We start from the raw sequence: 14,463 nt of genomic DNA, 5'->3' as shown, positions 1-14,463 counted from the left end.
CAGCTCCAGGGAGTTCCTCTTTTTGAGAAATGGACTGAGTTATGCCTTCAAGTCCCTCAGCCTGCCATTATTCCTGAATGGCCCATGGCAGAAGAGAAGGAAAAAGAAATAATATTCTCTAGGAATCTTGCACTTTTGGAATTCAACTTTTCCTTCTCATGGATTCATACGGGCTTGAGATGTTTTGTCAATACTCACAGTGTGTCCCAAAACTCTACACAGACAGAAGAAGGCCCAGAGGTGATAACCCTACAAATGTTAGGTGATATTGGTTGTCTTTTTGATGTCTGGGTTAGCATCCACTCACTGGTGGATGCTTCATTCTCACAGGGATAGGCATGAAAAAATGGCCACATCTCCTTGTGCAGTCTCCTTTGCTTTGCCCTTTCTCTTTTGCTTTCTCTTCCCCATTTCTGTTTGGTGCCCTGTGAGGTGCAGAGAGCTTCTGCAGGTGTGAGGGGTCCAGATGACACTCAGGGTGCCCGTGGGATCAGTTGCCAGCCCTGGCTGCAGCCCTGATGGCTCACATACCTTCCTGTGGCTGAGGGTCTGCACAAAGCAAGTGCTGAGAGATGGAGTTGTTTGCACCTTTTAAATCACATTGCTGTTGTGGGGGTTGTTTTAGTTAGGAGTGTTCTGGGATAAGCCAGAGTTTCAACAGTTCTTGCCCACGGGTGGAATCTTAATCTTCTGGGTCATCCTGCTGCTTTTTTTGGGCGAATGTGTGGAGTGGAGTGGGTGACACACAGGCCTCGATTGTAGAGTGAAAACTCAGCTCCCAAGTGCCAGTGCAGACTGTCAGTGCTGAACTGCCTGCTGGGGCTGACAAAGAAGGAAAATGTCCCAGTAACAGCCCAATGGGACTGTGTCTCAGGGACAGGTACAGGGAGGTGACAAGAAACAGCAGCATGGCCTGGCCTCACAGCTTCTAGGAAGCAGTGATAGAGGGACTTAATGGCAGAGATTTTCAGGAAGATCACAAATGAAGACTCTGAAAGCCTTCTGTTTGCCTCTTGGATTTGTGTATGCTTGTGACAGCCACAGCATCTTGTGGCAATGTGTTCCACGATTTCATTAAATACTCCTTGAAAAGCACCTCCCGTGGCTTGACTGAGCTGCCAGCCTGGTGACTTCAGAGGGTGCTGCCTAGTGCTTGGGTAGAGAGAAAAATCAATCTTTTTGCTACTTGCCTTGCAGGGAACTGAAGAAGAAGGGACTCTTGAACATCACACTGCTGGCTGAGTCCCATTCAGAAGTCCTGCTCTGTCGACTTCGTGAGATTTGCTTGGCAGTTACCAGCGAGGTGAGAACATTGCTCTGCATGGTTCCCATACTTGATACGTGGCTTGTAGAGTAGAATATGTGCTTGTTCATCTCCATGTGTGCTCAGGGACTGCCTTCATTTCTGGTTTTAGACCTTCTATTTCTAATGTCTGCCAGCTATCTGTAGGATCTGTGTGTACATGTAGCTGTATTTACTGGCAGGTCGGATATCTGGCACTTGTCTGTGAGTGAGGTACCATTGTAATGCAAGGCAGAAATGAGACACTAATGACATGATAAGCTAGAGTCCCAATCTCTGCCCAAGCTGTAATTGCAAATGAGTCTGTAGATGTGAGTCTGTGTTTTCTGTTTCCTGCCTGAGTGCTTCAACTACAGGTGTTGCTTTTTTGAACAGGAGCATCTGACTGTTTTATCTTTAGGGCTTGTGTCTTTATGGTTTGAAAGCAGCCCTTGCTTTAATTTGCTTCTTTGTTTTTCAAATCAAAGGGTCTAAAATCAAAGCAGCCCTTAGCCCTTATAGAAGGGTTAAGTGGAACACTTTAGTGAAACCTATTTTTTTATGCCTGCAGTAAGCAGGTATGTGGCCAGAAATTGGTGCCAGAGTAAGTGCCTTTCTGTGCTTGGGCTCTTCTGCTCCTACTGTGCTTTTATACACAGTGGGACGTGTTGTGATTTCCTGGGAGTTTTGTCTAAGGAAATTGGTTTTCTTTTCAAGGTGATTCTTATGTTTCCCCTCATGACTTCCCCAGGTGACCAACCTCCGGTCCAAGGTGTCCTGCTCTGCAATCGTCACTCTGGGAGAGCTCTTTGTGATCTTGGGGAAGGACATGGACTCCGAGGTGGATGAGATTGCTGCAGTCCTTCTCCACATGTTGTGGAACTCCCCAGAGTTTATTCAGAAGGCAGCCTGTCAGAGCCTGGGGATGATGGTAGAGAACGTGACTCCTGCACGAGCAATGACTGCTCTCATGGACAAGGGAGTCAAGTAGGTCCTTCTTCTTTCTGTGATATTCTTGACCTTCCAGTGTGTGGGTGAGGGAAGAGATGAGAGAGAGAATGGGAATGGTGGAAGGGAAGGGTCCTGTATCCTGCATCTTCTGTGGACTCAGTGACTTGATACTCTGATTAACCTCATTTCTCCTTTCTGAGAAATAAGGAGAGTACTTGCTGGGGTGTGGAGCACATCAGGGAGAATGTGCTGGGTGTGGCCTGCACAGCAGGTGCAGCTCCTGCCAAAAGGAGCCTTGTATGAGTGTCCTGGCCTTAGAGCTCTACTTTCTATTCAAACTGATGTTTCATGTTAGCCCTGAGATGATGAAGCACTTTCCAGGCACCCTGACAGGCCCAGTGCCATGGGACAGCTGAAGCAAATGCTGCCTTAAGTGTTGGTGCTGGGCCTTGGCTTCCCAAGAGACAGTCTCTAGAACAGGACACGCTGGCTAAACTGACTGCCAGGCTTTCCTCAGCTTTGGAATAGGGTAAAACACTCACATGTATCCCTTGCCAAGCTTTACAAAAGAAACATGCTGCATTGCAGGATATTCTGCAACTTCACGGCCCACAGCGTGTTTGCCCTGCATTTGTGTTTTCCTAGGGGTGGGCAGACTTCGGGATGAATGGGTGGAAAGAGCCTCATCCTGCTGCAGCTCTCTGTAGTGGGTGCCCTCTGATGGGTCAGCATGAATTGTCCTTAATTTGTAAATAATTCCTATGTAATCTATTATTTTAATCTTTCTCCAAGTAAATTTTGGGAAAGAAATTGAGTATCAGGTAGTGCAGGGAGACTGAATTCTTCCCTCTTCCATGCAGACAGCCCTTCTGTACAATGCTAACTTTGTGTTTATCTGAGGACAGAACCTTCTGCAGGTGTCTGCAGCTGCAGGGAGAAGCCAGGCTTGTTCCCCCAGCAAGGACAGGGAGCAGGCTGTGGCCAAGGCCTGTGCTGCTGCTGCTCCTTCTCCCTGTGCCTCAGGGTTTGCTCTCTCCTTCCCAGGAGCCGCTACATCCCGGCGCGGAAGTGTGCGGCCGAACTCCTCCTGTCCTTGATAGAGAAAATGGGAGTCACGAAGCTCGCAGCCACACCCAGGGCTGAGAGGCTGGCACAGGTGGCAGGGACATTTGCTCAGGACTGTCACAAGGACACGAGGTAATGATCTTCATTCCACCTCCTAAAACAGGAAAACTGTTTTGTGTTTAGCTTTAAGTTAAAACCAGAAAAGAGTGGAAACTCAAGGAAATCATAAGTGACCTCACAGTGTGGCTAAGGGGCATAGAACCATGGAATAAGCAGAGTTGGAGGGGGACCCATGTGGGTCATCCAGTCCAGCTCCTGGCCATGTGCAGACCAGCCCAAGACTCACTCCATGTGCCTGAGAGCATTGTCCAAACGCTTCTGGAGCTCTGTCAGGCTTGGTGCTGTGACCACTGCTCTGGGTTGCCTGGGGAAATGACTGTACTGGGTAACCTGAGGTTGGCAGCAAGGAGCATTGCCAATTTCCTGTGACTTGAAAGATTCTTTACTGAGATCAAAAGAGCTCCAATTAGCCAGTCCAACAGTTTTGTTTGGCCTTGGGTGCACAAGAGAAAGCCAAAGTATTGGCTAATGTTCATCACTGAAGGATCCCAAACATCTGTTTCTCATTAACTTCCGACTTTTCTAGAAATATTTCAGAGGTCTTTAGCCAAGGTCTTCAGTCTTTCTAAACCTCTTCTGCAGATTTCTAGAATGCTATTATCTGTGGCTCTGTGACCTCCAAATTTCTTCTTGAAGAGAATTGTGGTTTCCTAGCGGCAAAATCACCCCCAGCCACCAAAATCCCCTTACTTTGATGATGAAATTCCCATTAACAGCTGCCAAGAACACCAGAGCAACTAGCTGCCCATACAGATAGTGCATACAGATATAGAATAATCAAGAGCAAGGAGGAGGTGTTTTTGTCCTGGCTTCCCTGCCAGTTAAAGAAAGGAAAATTGATGTGCAAGGGCAGCAGGACACTGCTAATAGGCTCTGGCAACAAAGCAGATGTGTTTCCCTTGTTGCCTGGCATGCTTTGATCCCCCAGAAGCACACCCCCAGTTTCAGAGAGAAATGGTATTTTTCTGTTGCCCCACATTCTCCTCTTGCCTCTTGTGTTCAGCTGACAGCACTGTGCAGTGTCAAGGGAGGTAAATCTCCCTCTTTGCTGAGTGTAGGCAATGCCTTCTCATGCAAGGATTGCACCTGATGAGTTTAAGGCATCAGCCTCTTCTGTTAACACTTCCTTTTTTCACTTTTCTTTCATTTCCTTCCTTCCTCCCTTCCTTCCTTAGGCATTATGGTCAGGAGATGGTGAAGATGTTGCTGAGTAATCAAAAATTTAAAAAGCTTTTGGAACAATCTCTTTCCACGCATGACCTGGAAGATATCCTGACAAGAATTAAGAAGAAAGTAAGTGCTTGGCAGGAGAAATGTCTCCTTTGTGCAAGTATTGCCACTGCTAATAGGAGAACAAACATACCCAATGTGTCTTTATCTCATTCCTCTTCTGCTGAATCATTTTGCTCCTGGGAAGGAGCTCTTAATCCTCAGCCTGTTCTTCTGAAGACCACAGAGGAACTGATATTATTAGGGGGAAAGTGAGGTTCTGAACACTTTGAATATGGGTCACAAAGAGGAAAGGGAAAGAGGAGAAAATGGGTTTACATTCACGTGTAAGCCCCCACAGCACTCTCCCTACTCTGCCCTCAGTAAAGCAATTAAGTGACAATAGTGCTTCTGAAGATAACAGAGTCTTTGCAAAAGAGACTCTAAGTCTCTTAGTAGTACCAAGAAAATTTCCAAATATAGAAAAGATGTCCAAGTCAATCCTAGTTACTACAATTATTGTCTGTCTTTTGGGAATACTGCCCTGCTGTCAAGCCCTGTGGAGCTGGAAGAAGCTTGGTAAATTCAGCAGCATCCAGTGGAAAATCATTTGTTTGATTGGGGGGATTTTATTCTTTTTATCTACATTACAGAAGAGAGTGTGCCTTTGTGCAGGAGCAGGGAGAGTAAGTGCTGAACCAAATCAACTTCCAACACAATGGGCCAACCCGCAAAGAGTCCAATTTTTTCTGCTGCTCCCTTTAAGACCACTCATTGCCTACCAGTTTGCATTATTCCCATTTATGCTCAAGACTAATGAATTTGGGATTTTAGACAGCAGCTCAGTATGGTAGCACCCATAACCTGCCTTGGGCTACCAAAAACAAAGAGTTGGCATCACTGAATCTCTGGTCTGTTTATTTCTGTAAGTTAGGAAATGTTTCCCTAAGCCTTGGTAGCAGTGATCCTGGTTCTAACTGGTGTTTTAAAGAACGGGGAATTTCCTAGTTTATATTCTAAAGATTGATGGGGTTTCTCTGTGTCTCTGTAGGGGATGGAAAGCCAGAAGGGTGAACGCCCATCTGTCAAGGAGCCGGTGAAGAAGATGAGCGATGGTGCGAAGAAGCCCCAGGCCACATCGCCTTCTAGCAAACGGTACTGAGCACTTTTGCCAGACGTGACAAAGCCCATGACAAGCTTTACATGCCTCTTCCTCAGGCAAATCTTTCTGGTGGAGATGACCAGTGCCAAGGATTGTTTCCTTTCCCTACAAATGCTCTAGGATAAAAAATGTCTATTTCTGCATTGTGTTGAACACAGCTTCTCTGGAGGGCTTTGCACAAAAATTGGGCGACAAAAAGTCACCCATTGCTTGCAGTTCAGATGATCCAGTGCAGTGGCAAGGGCAGGGTTGTGGAGGCTAGGAGAGGGCCAAGTCTCTGCTGCATGACTTGAGACAAGTAAATTCAACCAGGGTTTTTGTCATCCAAGTGGAGTCCTTTTTAGATGGGTGTTTTAATGAGAAGTCCCAGTCTAAAGGCAGGATGCCATTCCTCCATCAAGCAGTTGCCTTCCATGAGGTTTGGCCTGGCTGGTTGTTGATTTTCTTACCCTCACACAGTACCAAGTTTGAGTAGTAAGGAGCAAGGCAATTCCTAAGTCATTTTGGTCAGGAGGTGTCTCAAGGTGGACATTTGTCTTGAGATTCCTGTCCTTCATACAGTTTGCTTGATGGACAGCGCGTTTGGTTTATTTCCCCTGTGCTGCAATCAGCATTTAAGACAGGAATTTGGTCCTTGCTTTCTCTTCATGCCAGTGGCAGAGCTACTTGTACTGTTCTCCTCTGATAACAGAGGGGATTTATTTAGCTCTGTCATGCTCAGCGGTGGCAGGAAAGTGACCACATGCCTCAGTAGCACAGCTAGCACCTTGCCGTGCTCATGGAAGAGACAGGTTGATCCAAGAGGATTATTCCCAGTGGATTTGTTAAGCTGTGCATCTAGTCTCTAGGAAAGCAAACAAAATGCGAGCGTAGTTCTGAGGTGTCTGGCTTCTATTTATCTCTGTGTTACTGATTTTCTGGATCCTTCAGATATGCCCCTGTTCATCTGTTCAGATGCATCTGAGCTACTTTTGCAGATTGTCACGCCTGGTTGTAGAGACACTTCTCCAGAGTGATGAGTTTCCTTATTATGAGACACACAGGTCCCATATGAGGAGGCATTTAAACTTGGAAGCAGTGTCTCCTTCCCCACAAAGCAATGTGACCCGTGTGTCTTGGAAGCCATCTGAAGATAGATCAGATGCACCTCATCCTTGGTTTTCCTGAGTAAGCACTGGGAGAATGTTGCTTGCAGATTGTCTCCCGTAATGATTGTCACGAGGTCCACGTTGTTCTTCAGAGCCTCATGATTTTCTAGCTTGAAATCACATCATTAGGAAAGCTCCTCAAGATGTTTGGCTCACAATTAACTGAAGGTATTATCAGCAACAGGTCCTAATTTGGTTTTGTTTTCCAGGGCAAAGTCTGCCACTGATGGACACCGCCTGCACCGTGCAAGAGCCCAGGTCACGTTACCTGCAGCAGTGGAAGAAAGGGAGCTGCTCCAGAAGCTTTACCATCTCCTGGAAGCCAAGGGGTTCCAGACACGGATGGAAGGAGTGGCGCTCCTCCTAGACCTGTCCAAAAGCAGACCCCAGCTGATCTCCACTAACATTGTCCAAGTATGTAGGATATTTTCATTGCTCCTTTCATTTAGCTCCTTTCCCAAGCCTGCAGAAGTAAAGTTAATTCAGTGTGTCTTGGCACTCCATCCTGGCTGTTTGGGACAGGCTGGTCCCTCTTATCCAGAGAAACTTACTGAGCTCCAGGCTTCAGGACAAGTTATTTCATCCAGCTGTATCTGTCTGGCAGGTGCCTATTGCTGCTGTTCATCAGAAGATGGCAGAATTTTCTGCTGGTGTAACCTCTGCTGTTTCCTTCTCCCAGCTGGGTTAAGTGAAGGGAATTGAGCCACTGAAAACATGGCAATTATTCTCTAGAGAAAAAATGGGATTGCATGGGGAAGAGAACTATCAGGCTGGGTTGGTTTAAACAAAATATTTTTAAAAGGATACTTCTGTAAACTCCATCTTGTCTTGCACAGGTAAAACTCATTTCCATCCTCTTGGTAAAAATGGTGCTCAACCTTCTTGGGGGGCCTTTTTTTCTTTTATTCTTCAAATAGGGAGAGATCCATCCCTTCTCCTCCCAGGAGCTGCTTTTTCCCTTTATCCAGAAAAGTGTGTCTGATAAGGTGGCTGTCAAGGGACTGAACCTGCTCGAATGAGAGCTGTACAGCACATTACATTTCACAAGTCCACCTGTTAGTTAGAGAAATGGTCTGGATCCTGGAAGAGTTAACCAGAGCCCTGCCCTTCTCCAGACACAGGTTCTGAGACAGACATAACAAAACTTAGATCCCCTCCAGCCATAGTTTTGGCAAAATCATAGCAGCCCTCAATACTTGAGGCAACTGTGTAGAAAAATGGGCATTGCAAATATCTGCTTCCATACTTGTAAAGCAAAGGTAGTCTTTTGAATCAATACATTGAATTGATGTAATGATTTATAGGTGGAGAGGAACACCATAAGAACTTTTCTGTCCCCAACCAAAACTCTTAAAAACAGATGAAAATCTTTCAAGCAGCATGAGGTTGTGCAACCATTCCAGTGAGTGGCCCAGAGGAAAACAGTGAAATTGTGCAAGCAAGGGCTGACCTGAGAGAAAGGATCACTTTCATCTTTTAAATTGCTGAGTGCTGATTTCTACATGCCCTCTTCAAAACAAGGTCATTTAATTCAAGCTTCCATGTTGTTTGTTCTCTTCACAGATTTTTGATTATTTTGTCCCGAGAATATCTGACACACATATATGGGCTTCTTCCTTTTTGCTCTGGGATGCAGAACCTTTTCGCTGCTTCCATGTGACTGAACTCTTGAGGTCCCTGATGTGAAATGTTTTAACATAGCTCCTGATGGAGCAGAAAACTTTGGGATTGCAAATGTGAAAGGAGAGCTTTTCTTTTGGAATTTTAAACCCTGCCAAGTAGGCTGGAAAGAAAGAAGAAAAGGATTCAAAAATCAGCAGAAATGGACGTTATTGTATAAAATGGGGTTGCCCCTGCCCTTTCGCTCTCCACTCTCCTTTCTGCTATGCCCTCAGAAGAGTGAGCAGAAACGTGTGTTTCACTTGTAGATGAAGTATCACTGATGAAAGAGCTCAGCCACCAATGGAGCCAACTGAGTGGCGAAGCTCTGCTGGCTGTCACGGAGCGTATCGCAGGTACGGCCTCCCCTTCTAAGCCAAGAGGTCTCCGAGGGAGTATTTACAGGGAATGCTTGTGAACAGACAGTAGAGTAGCTCCTCCATGTCAGGAGGTGCTGAGCTCTCACGGGGGCTCTTCTCAAGTTCAATAGCAGCCAAAGTGTTTAATTGCATTTAAACTCAAGTGAAGTCCAATTTTTTAAATGGGTACCCTACCCCTTTTCTTGCTTAGCAGAAGTGTATTAAGTTAGCAGACAGCACACCTCCACACGTGCAGGAAAACCTCAACAGCCTTTTGGGCTGGTGAAGGTTTGACGTTCTCCAGAAAGCGGACAAAGTTCTGAGTTGGACACCACCGGACGTGACTTTCCAGCTGTGAGAAAAATGACAAAATACTAAGGAAGGGTGTGCATCTGACCGTGCCCCTGTTATCACCATTGCCCTTCGTAGTCATGACATGGGGGGCCAGAAGAAAACCCAGACTGAAGACAAGTGAAGACCAAGCATGGATCAGCCTGAAGCAAACACAGACTGAGGACACGGCAAACACCAAGCATGGATCAGCATCAGACAGAGGTGAGGTGGGAGCTGGGTCGCTCTGTGTTGGGAGGAAGGGTCTTGTGGCAGCCCGGAGAGGCTGTGCACATTGGCTGGGAACACTGGTGAGAATTGCACAATGGCTGTGCACATTGTGCCACGCATGTGCCCATGCAAGGAGCTGTGCTGCTGGCAGTGCCCCGTGGAGCCGTAGGGCTGCTCAGCTGTGGGTCAGGGAGAGCAGCAGGAGGGTGCATGTGCAGCTGAGCCATTGCTGGAGAGCACAGGGCTCTGGGCTCCCTGCTGTCCCAGGGCAGCCCAGAGGCCAGGCTGTTCCTGTGGGAGCCCTCTGGAAGTGGGTCAGGGTTTTTCCCTGGCCTGCCTCTGTGGCTGCTGGCAGGAGCATATTTCCCTGTGCAGCAGTTTAGAAGTTTTCAAGGAATCTGTCCTATGAAATATGGAGCTTCAGATGCTTTAGGTTGGCACTGGGGGCTCTGATACATTTTGTGTCTCCACTTTGCAGGCCTGACTGCCTACCCTCTTGCCAGGAGGTTTTCCCTGGCAAGTCCCTCAATGCTCCTTCCCTCCAAGCCAATGCTTCCCATCCTGAGGAGCTCTCCTTCTGCCAAGCCAAGCAAGATATACCATGGAGAGCAGGAGACTGGGAAAGTTGGCAGTGGCTGGGATGAGGAGAGAAGAAAGAAACAGGAGCTCACATCAGAGGGAAAACCAAGTGAGGTAAGGAGAACAAGCTAAGTCCAGTGTGGTAAATGTTCAGTTTATGTGCTGTTGGCAGAGCTCTGAGACCTATTCCCTGACAGGAACTGATCTCTTCTGGGTCCCCTGCTGGACTTGGCTGTTATTTCAGCCAGAGCTTGGCCAGCTCTGTGTGACTCCAGCAACTGAAATCTTAAGACAATTAACCATCTTTGCATCCTGTTGGGTTTATGTGTTGCATTTCCTCCTTCATGAGAGTGGCCATGTTAGGAAGGTTTGCCTCCTTGCATGGTACGCCCATTCCCTCCCTTCTCTTTCTAGCTCCTCATGTTCTTTTGTCCTGCGTTTTCTCCAGGCCAAGACCCAGCAGCAGAAGCCAAGAGAATATCTTGGAACATGCAGGTGGGTACAGGGTATCTCTGTCCTAAAATGACCATTGGGATCTTGACTTAGTGGTGACAATTGGAAAGTTTGGTTAAATTGCATTATTTTGAATCTTGCTTTAAATGAATTTCAATTCCTTGATGGGCTCAGTGGTCTCTCCCAGAGCCCAGTCAGTCGGAGTGTTCTCCAGTGGTACAGTGAAAATCCCTCCAGTGTGAAGTGCTGAGTGGCAGGAGCCGGAGTGGTACCTTGGGGTTCTGGAAATGCAGCTGAAGAAAGAAAACATTTCCTCTCCATTCTGCACATGCCTTGTATCTCCCTGCAGTCTCTCAAGTGTCAAACTGAGAATAGAAAAGGGAGGCATTTAGCATGAAATGAGAAATGTTCCATCTTTTCCTCCTGCTTTTGAAGGAGAAAACCTTTCCTAGGTGTAGTTCCTGAGGTGAATGCTTTGCGATGCGAAGGAGATTCATGGGTATTGCCTGGTTTTTCAATGGCAGAAATAGGGAAATCTCCTATGATAGAAAGTCTTTTTGAATTTTCCAGTGAAGGAGAAGGAGACTTCCAAATGGATGCAGCCTAGGTAGGGTATGAGTTTGTCATCCTCTGACAGCCCAAGCCCAAAGCCACCTCTGGCAGGTTCCCAATGACAAATCTCCTCCCTGGCTTAAAAGAGGGTTAACAGAAGAGACTGATGCCTTAAATGCCCTGAACCTGGTGATGGTCCGTTTGGTTGAAGGCATAACAAAGAACCTAAACTCCAAGGATCCCGGGGTTCATGCCGCAGCTGTGAAGGCACTGGACAAATCTGTTGCTCATTTGGGTAAGGCTGAGCCCTGGCATGGATCTCCTCACCTGTGTCTCTGTCTCTCCGACACAAGAGAACGCTGAGTGCCTTGGTAGCTGTTGCTGTCTGTGGAATGCTCCAGCTGACACCCACCAGAAGCTGTGGAGGTGCACTCCTTATGCACCATCCCCAACAGGCTGGAATGTGCAGCAGCATTTCCCAACAGTTCCAGGCACCCATGGCTCTGTACTGCTGGTCTGAAGAGAAAGTCCTGGACTACAGCTTTGCTACAGTTCAGAGGCAAAGGGGTTTTGGAGTTTGCTTGGGCCCAGTCTGACTTGCCAAATGAACAGCTTTGCTGTTGGCATGTAGGGACACCAGCCCATCAGAGCTTCTGCAGGGCAGCCACCTGGGAGGCTCTACATTATAGGCGTTAGCTGCCTGTTTTTCCATTTTTCTCCTGTGTCTTCTTTAGGAACTTCTTCCTAAGTTCTGGGGAATTAGGATTCATCAAGTTCATTTGTTTACAATAAGTTTTTAAATGGGTACCATAACCCTTTTCCTGCTTAACAGAATTGGTTTGGGGTAGTTTCAGGAGCTCTTTCAGTGTTGATGACTGCTGGTGGATTAACAGCATAGAGAAAATTAAGTCTCGTCCAGCACAGAATGGTAACTGGCTACTACATTACCTTTTGCCTGATCAGAAAATAAGGCTGGTCTCCTGAGAATTTCAGGTTTTGATCTCTCAGCCAAATCTGCCATACAAGGAGCCTGTTGGTAGTAACTTTTTGTCTGTGTTTGATATAGTTCAGCTCAGAAAATGAGCAGAGAGCAGATTCCAGAGACAATGTGAGAAAACCCTTGTGTTTTGGCTAAATTTCAGTCCCCTGTGTAGCCTTTTTCTCTCTCTATGCACCTATTTCAGTGCACATTGTAAGAAAAAATGCTATTAACATTGGGAGGTCAAATGCCATTAATATGTGGAGATGCTCAAGTGCCAGGGCAAATGCCAGGGAAATAGGTTTGAGTAATTCTCTAAGATACCCTGAGGTTTGAAACAGCTCTCTGTTGGAAGCCACAAAAGCATTCTGCCAAAGACACCAGCTAGTCACTGATGTTTCTCATCCAGCTGTCAAGCAGCAGCCATCTCTGGTGGGCTGGAGTTTGGAAGTGTGTTCTAATACTGCCCTTTGCTATATGCCACGGAGCAAAGGGAAGAGACAGATTAGACATTTGGCCCTTGACATCAAAGTTACAAAAATGGAATCATTCCTTTTATTAGAAATCTCTCAATTGCCTCTCTAGGGTGCATTCCAAATCTTCCACGTGGGTGTAGACAACTTGTTAATGGAAATAGACGGCAATTTGATGTTTCATTCATTGTTCATGCAGAAAGAAATGGTGCAATAATTTAATAAGGGTACAAAGTCTGCCACAGGTTCAAGGCTCTGGTTGGAAATATTAGTCCAGATGGGTTGGTGGTTGTGTTTCAAGGATGATCAGCTGCTTTGCCCATTTCGGGGTCATGGGGCTGTGTGTGCTGTTTGACGGATCTTAGCCAGAGAGGCTTCCAAGAAGCAAAAGCAGAGGTACATCTCTGTTTGCATGGAGGCATGTGGGTAAGAAGCTGTGTCTCTCTCCCGGCAGTGCTTGTGCAATGGGTTCACTTGAGGAGCCCTGAAGTGGTCCAGCGCTACGCCCTGCCCGTGCTCTGGTCCTGCCTGGAGAACAAGGCGCTGCCTGTGCGAAGCGCCAACGTCTGCGCTGTGGTCACCAAGCTGGCCTGTGCCCTCTGTGAGGTGATGGGCAGCGAGATGATTAAGTTAGCAGACAGCACACCTCCACACGTGCAGGAAAACCTCAACAGCCTTTTGGGCTGGTGAAGGTTTGACGTTCTCCAGAAAGCGGACAAAGTTCTGAGTTGAACACCACCGGACGTGACTTTTCAGCTGTGAGAAAAATGACAAAGTGCTAAGGAAGGGTGTGCATCTGCCCCCACTCTCTCCACCGCCCTTCCTAGTTACGGCATGGGGGGCCTGAAGCAAACCGGGACTGAGGACAAGTTGAAGACCAAGCATGGACCAGCGTCATACAGAGGTGAGGTGGGAGCTGGGTCGCTCTGTGTTGGGAGGAAGGGTCTTGTGGCAGCCCAGAGAGGCTGTGGACATTCCCAGGGAACAGCTGTGCCCTGCATGTGCCCCTGCAATGAGCTGTGCTGCTGGCAGTGCCCCGTGGAGCTGTAGGGCTGCTCAGCTGTGGGTCAGGGAGAGCAGCAGGAGGGTGCATGTGCAGCTGAGCCATTGCTGGAGAGCACAGGGCTCTGGGCTCCCTGCTGTCCCAGGGCAGCCCAGAGGCCAGGCTGTTCCTGTGGCAGCTCTGTGGAAGTGGGGCAGGGTTTTCCCCTGGCCTGCCTCAAGGTGCTGCTGGCAGGAGCATGTTTTCCTGTGCAGCAGTTTAGAAGTTTCCAGGAAGTCTGTCCCATGAAATATGGAGCTTCAGATGATTTAGGTTTGCATTCCGGGCTCTGTTAAACTTTGTGTCTCCGCAGATACGACTGGCTACAGTCTTTCCAAGAGGTTTTCTCTGGACGCTTGGGACATGCTTTTATCAAGGAAGACCTTGCCTCCAGTCCGAAGAGCTGTCTTTCCTCCAAGATCAGGAAGAAGCTGCCGACTGTCCGAAGAATGTTTCAAGAATAGGATTTAGGATTTAGGATTATCAAAAATAGGATTTATCAAGAATAGTGTTTATCAGGAATAGGAATTAGGATTTTGGAGTAGGTTTTAGGCTTCATAGTTTCAGATGTACATATGTTCTGATAGTTTTGAATAAATATGTTTTGAGTCCATCTTTAAATTTTGGTGACATATTTTAATTATATACATTTTATTTGATGCTTTTAAAAAAAAAACTAATTAAGTAAATTTAAATAAACCAAAAGGAGAATGTGAGACCAGGACCTGCTACGGTAGAAATTATGGGAGTGCAGCTCACTCGATGTTCTGATAGTTTTGAATAAATATGTTTTGAGTCCATCTTTAAATTTTGGTACATATTTTAATTATATATATTTTATTTGATGATTTAAAAAAATAATTAATTAA

The 14,463-nt window shown here is 46.8% G+C and overlaps 1 protein-coding gene and 1 long non-coding RNA gene across 2 annotated transcripts; both read left to right on the top strand.

The window, feature by feature from the left end:
* Positions 1-1,197: 1,197 nt before the first annotated feature.
* On the top strand, positions 1,198-8,623 carry TOGARAM2 (TOG array regulator of axonemal microtubules 2; the record flags this gene model as incomplete). The annotated part of the gene is made up of 7 exons (XM_041424115.1): positions 1,198-1,303; positions 2,034-2,269; positions 3,278-3,430; positions 4,594-4,711; positions 5,679-5,782; positions 7,147-7,351; positions 8,501-8,623. Coding segments are annotated over 7 exons (1,045 nt in total), but the record flags the coding sequence as incomplete, so codon positions are not given.
* Positions 8,624-10,541: 1,918 nt separating this feature from the next.
* LOC121346372 lies at positions 10,542-14,180 on the top strand. The gene is made up of 3 exons (XR_005954071.1): positions 10,542-10,590; positions 13,007-13,456; positions 13,908-14,180. It is a non-coding gene; the product is annotated as an uncharacterized LOC121346372 (long non-coding RNA).
* Positions 14,181-14,463: the final 283 nt, after the last annotated feature.

This window comes from Onychostruthus taczanowskii, unplaced genomic scaffold (genome assembly GCF_017590055.1).
Source record: "Onychostruthus taczanowskii isolate IOZ18803 unplaced genomic scaffold, ASM1759005v1 scaffold80, whole genome shotgun sequence".
NCBI classification, from domain to species: Eukaryota; Metazoa; Chordata; class Aves; order Passeriformes; family Passeridae; genus Onychostruthus; species Onychostruthus taczanowskii.
The sequence above is the reverse complement of the archived record's forward strand: the minus strand, read 5'-3'. Positions and strand labels throughout refer to the sequence as shown.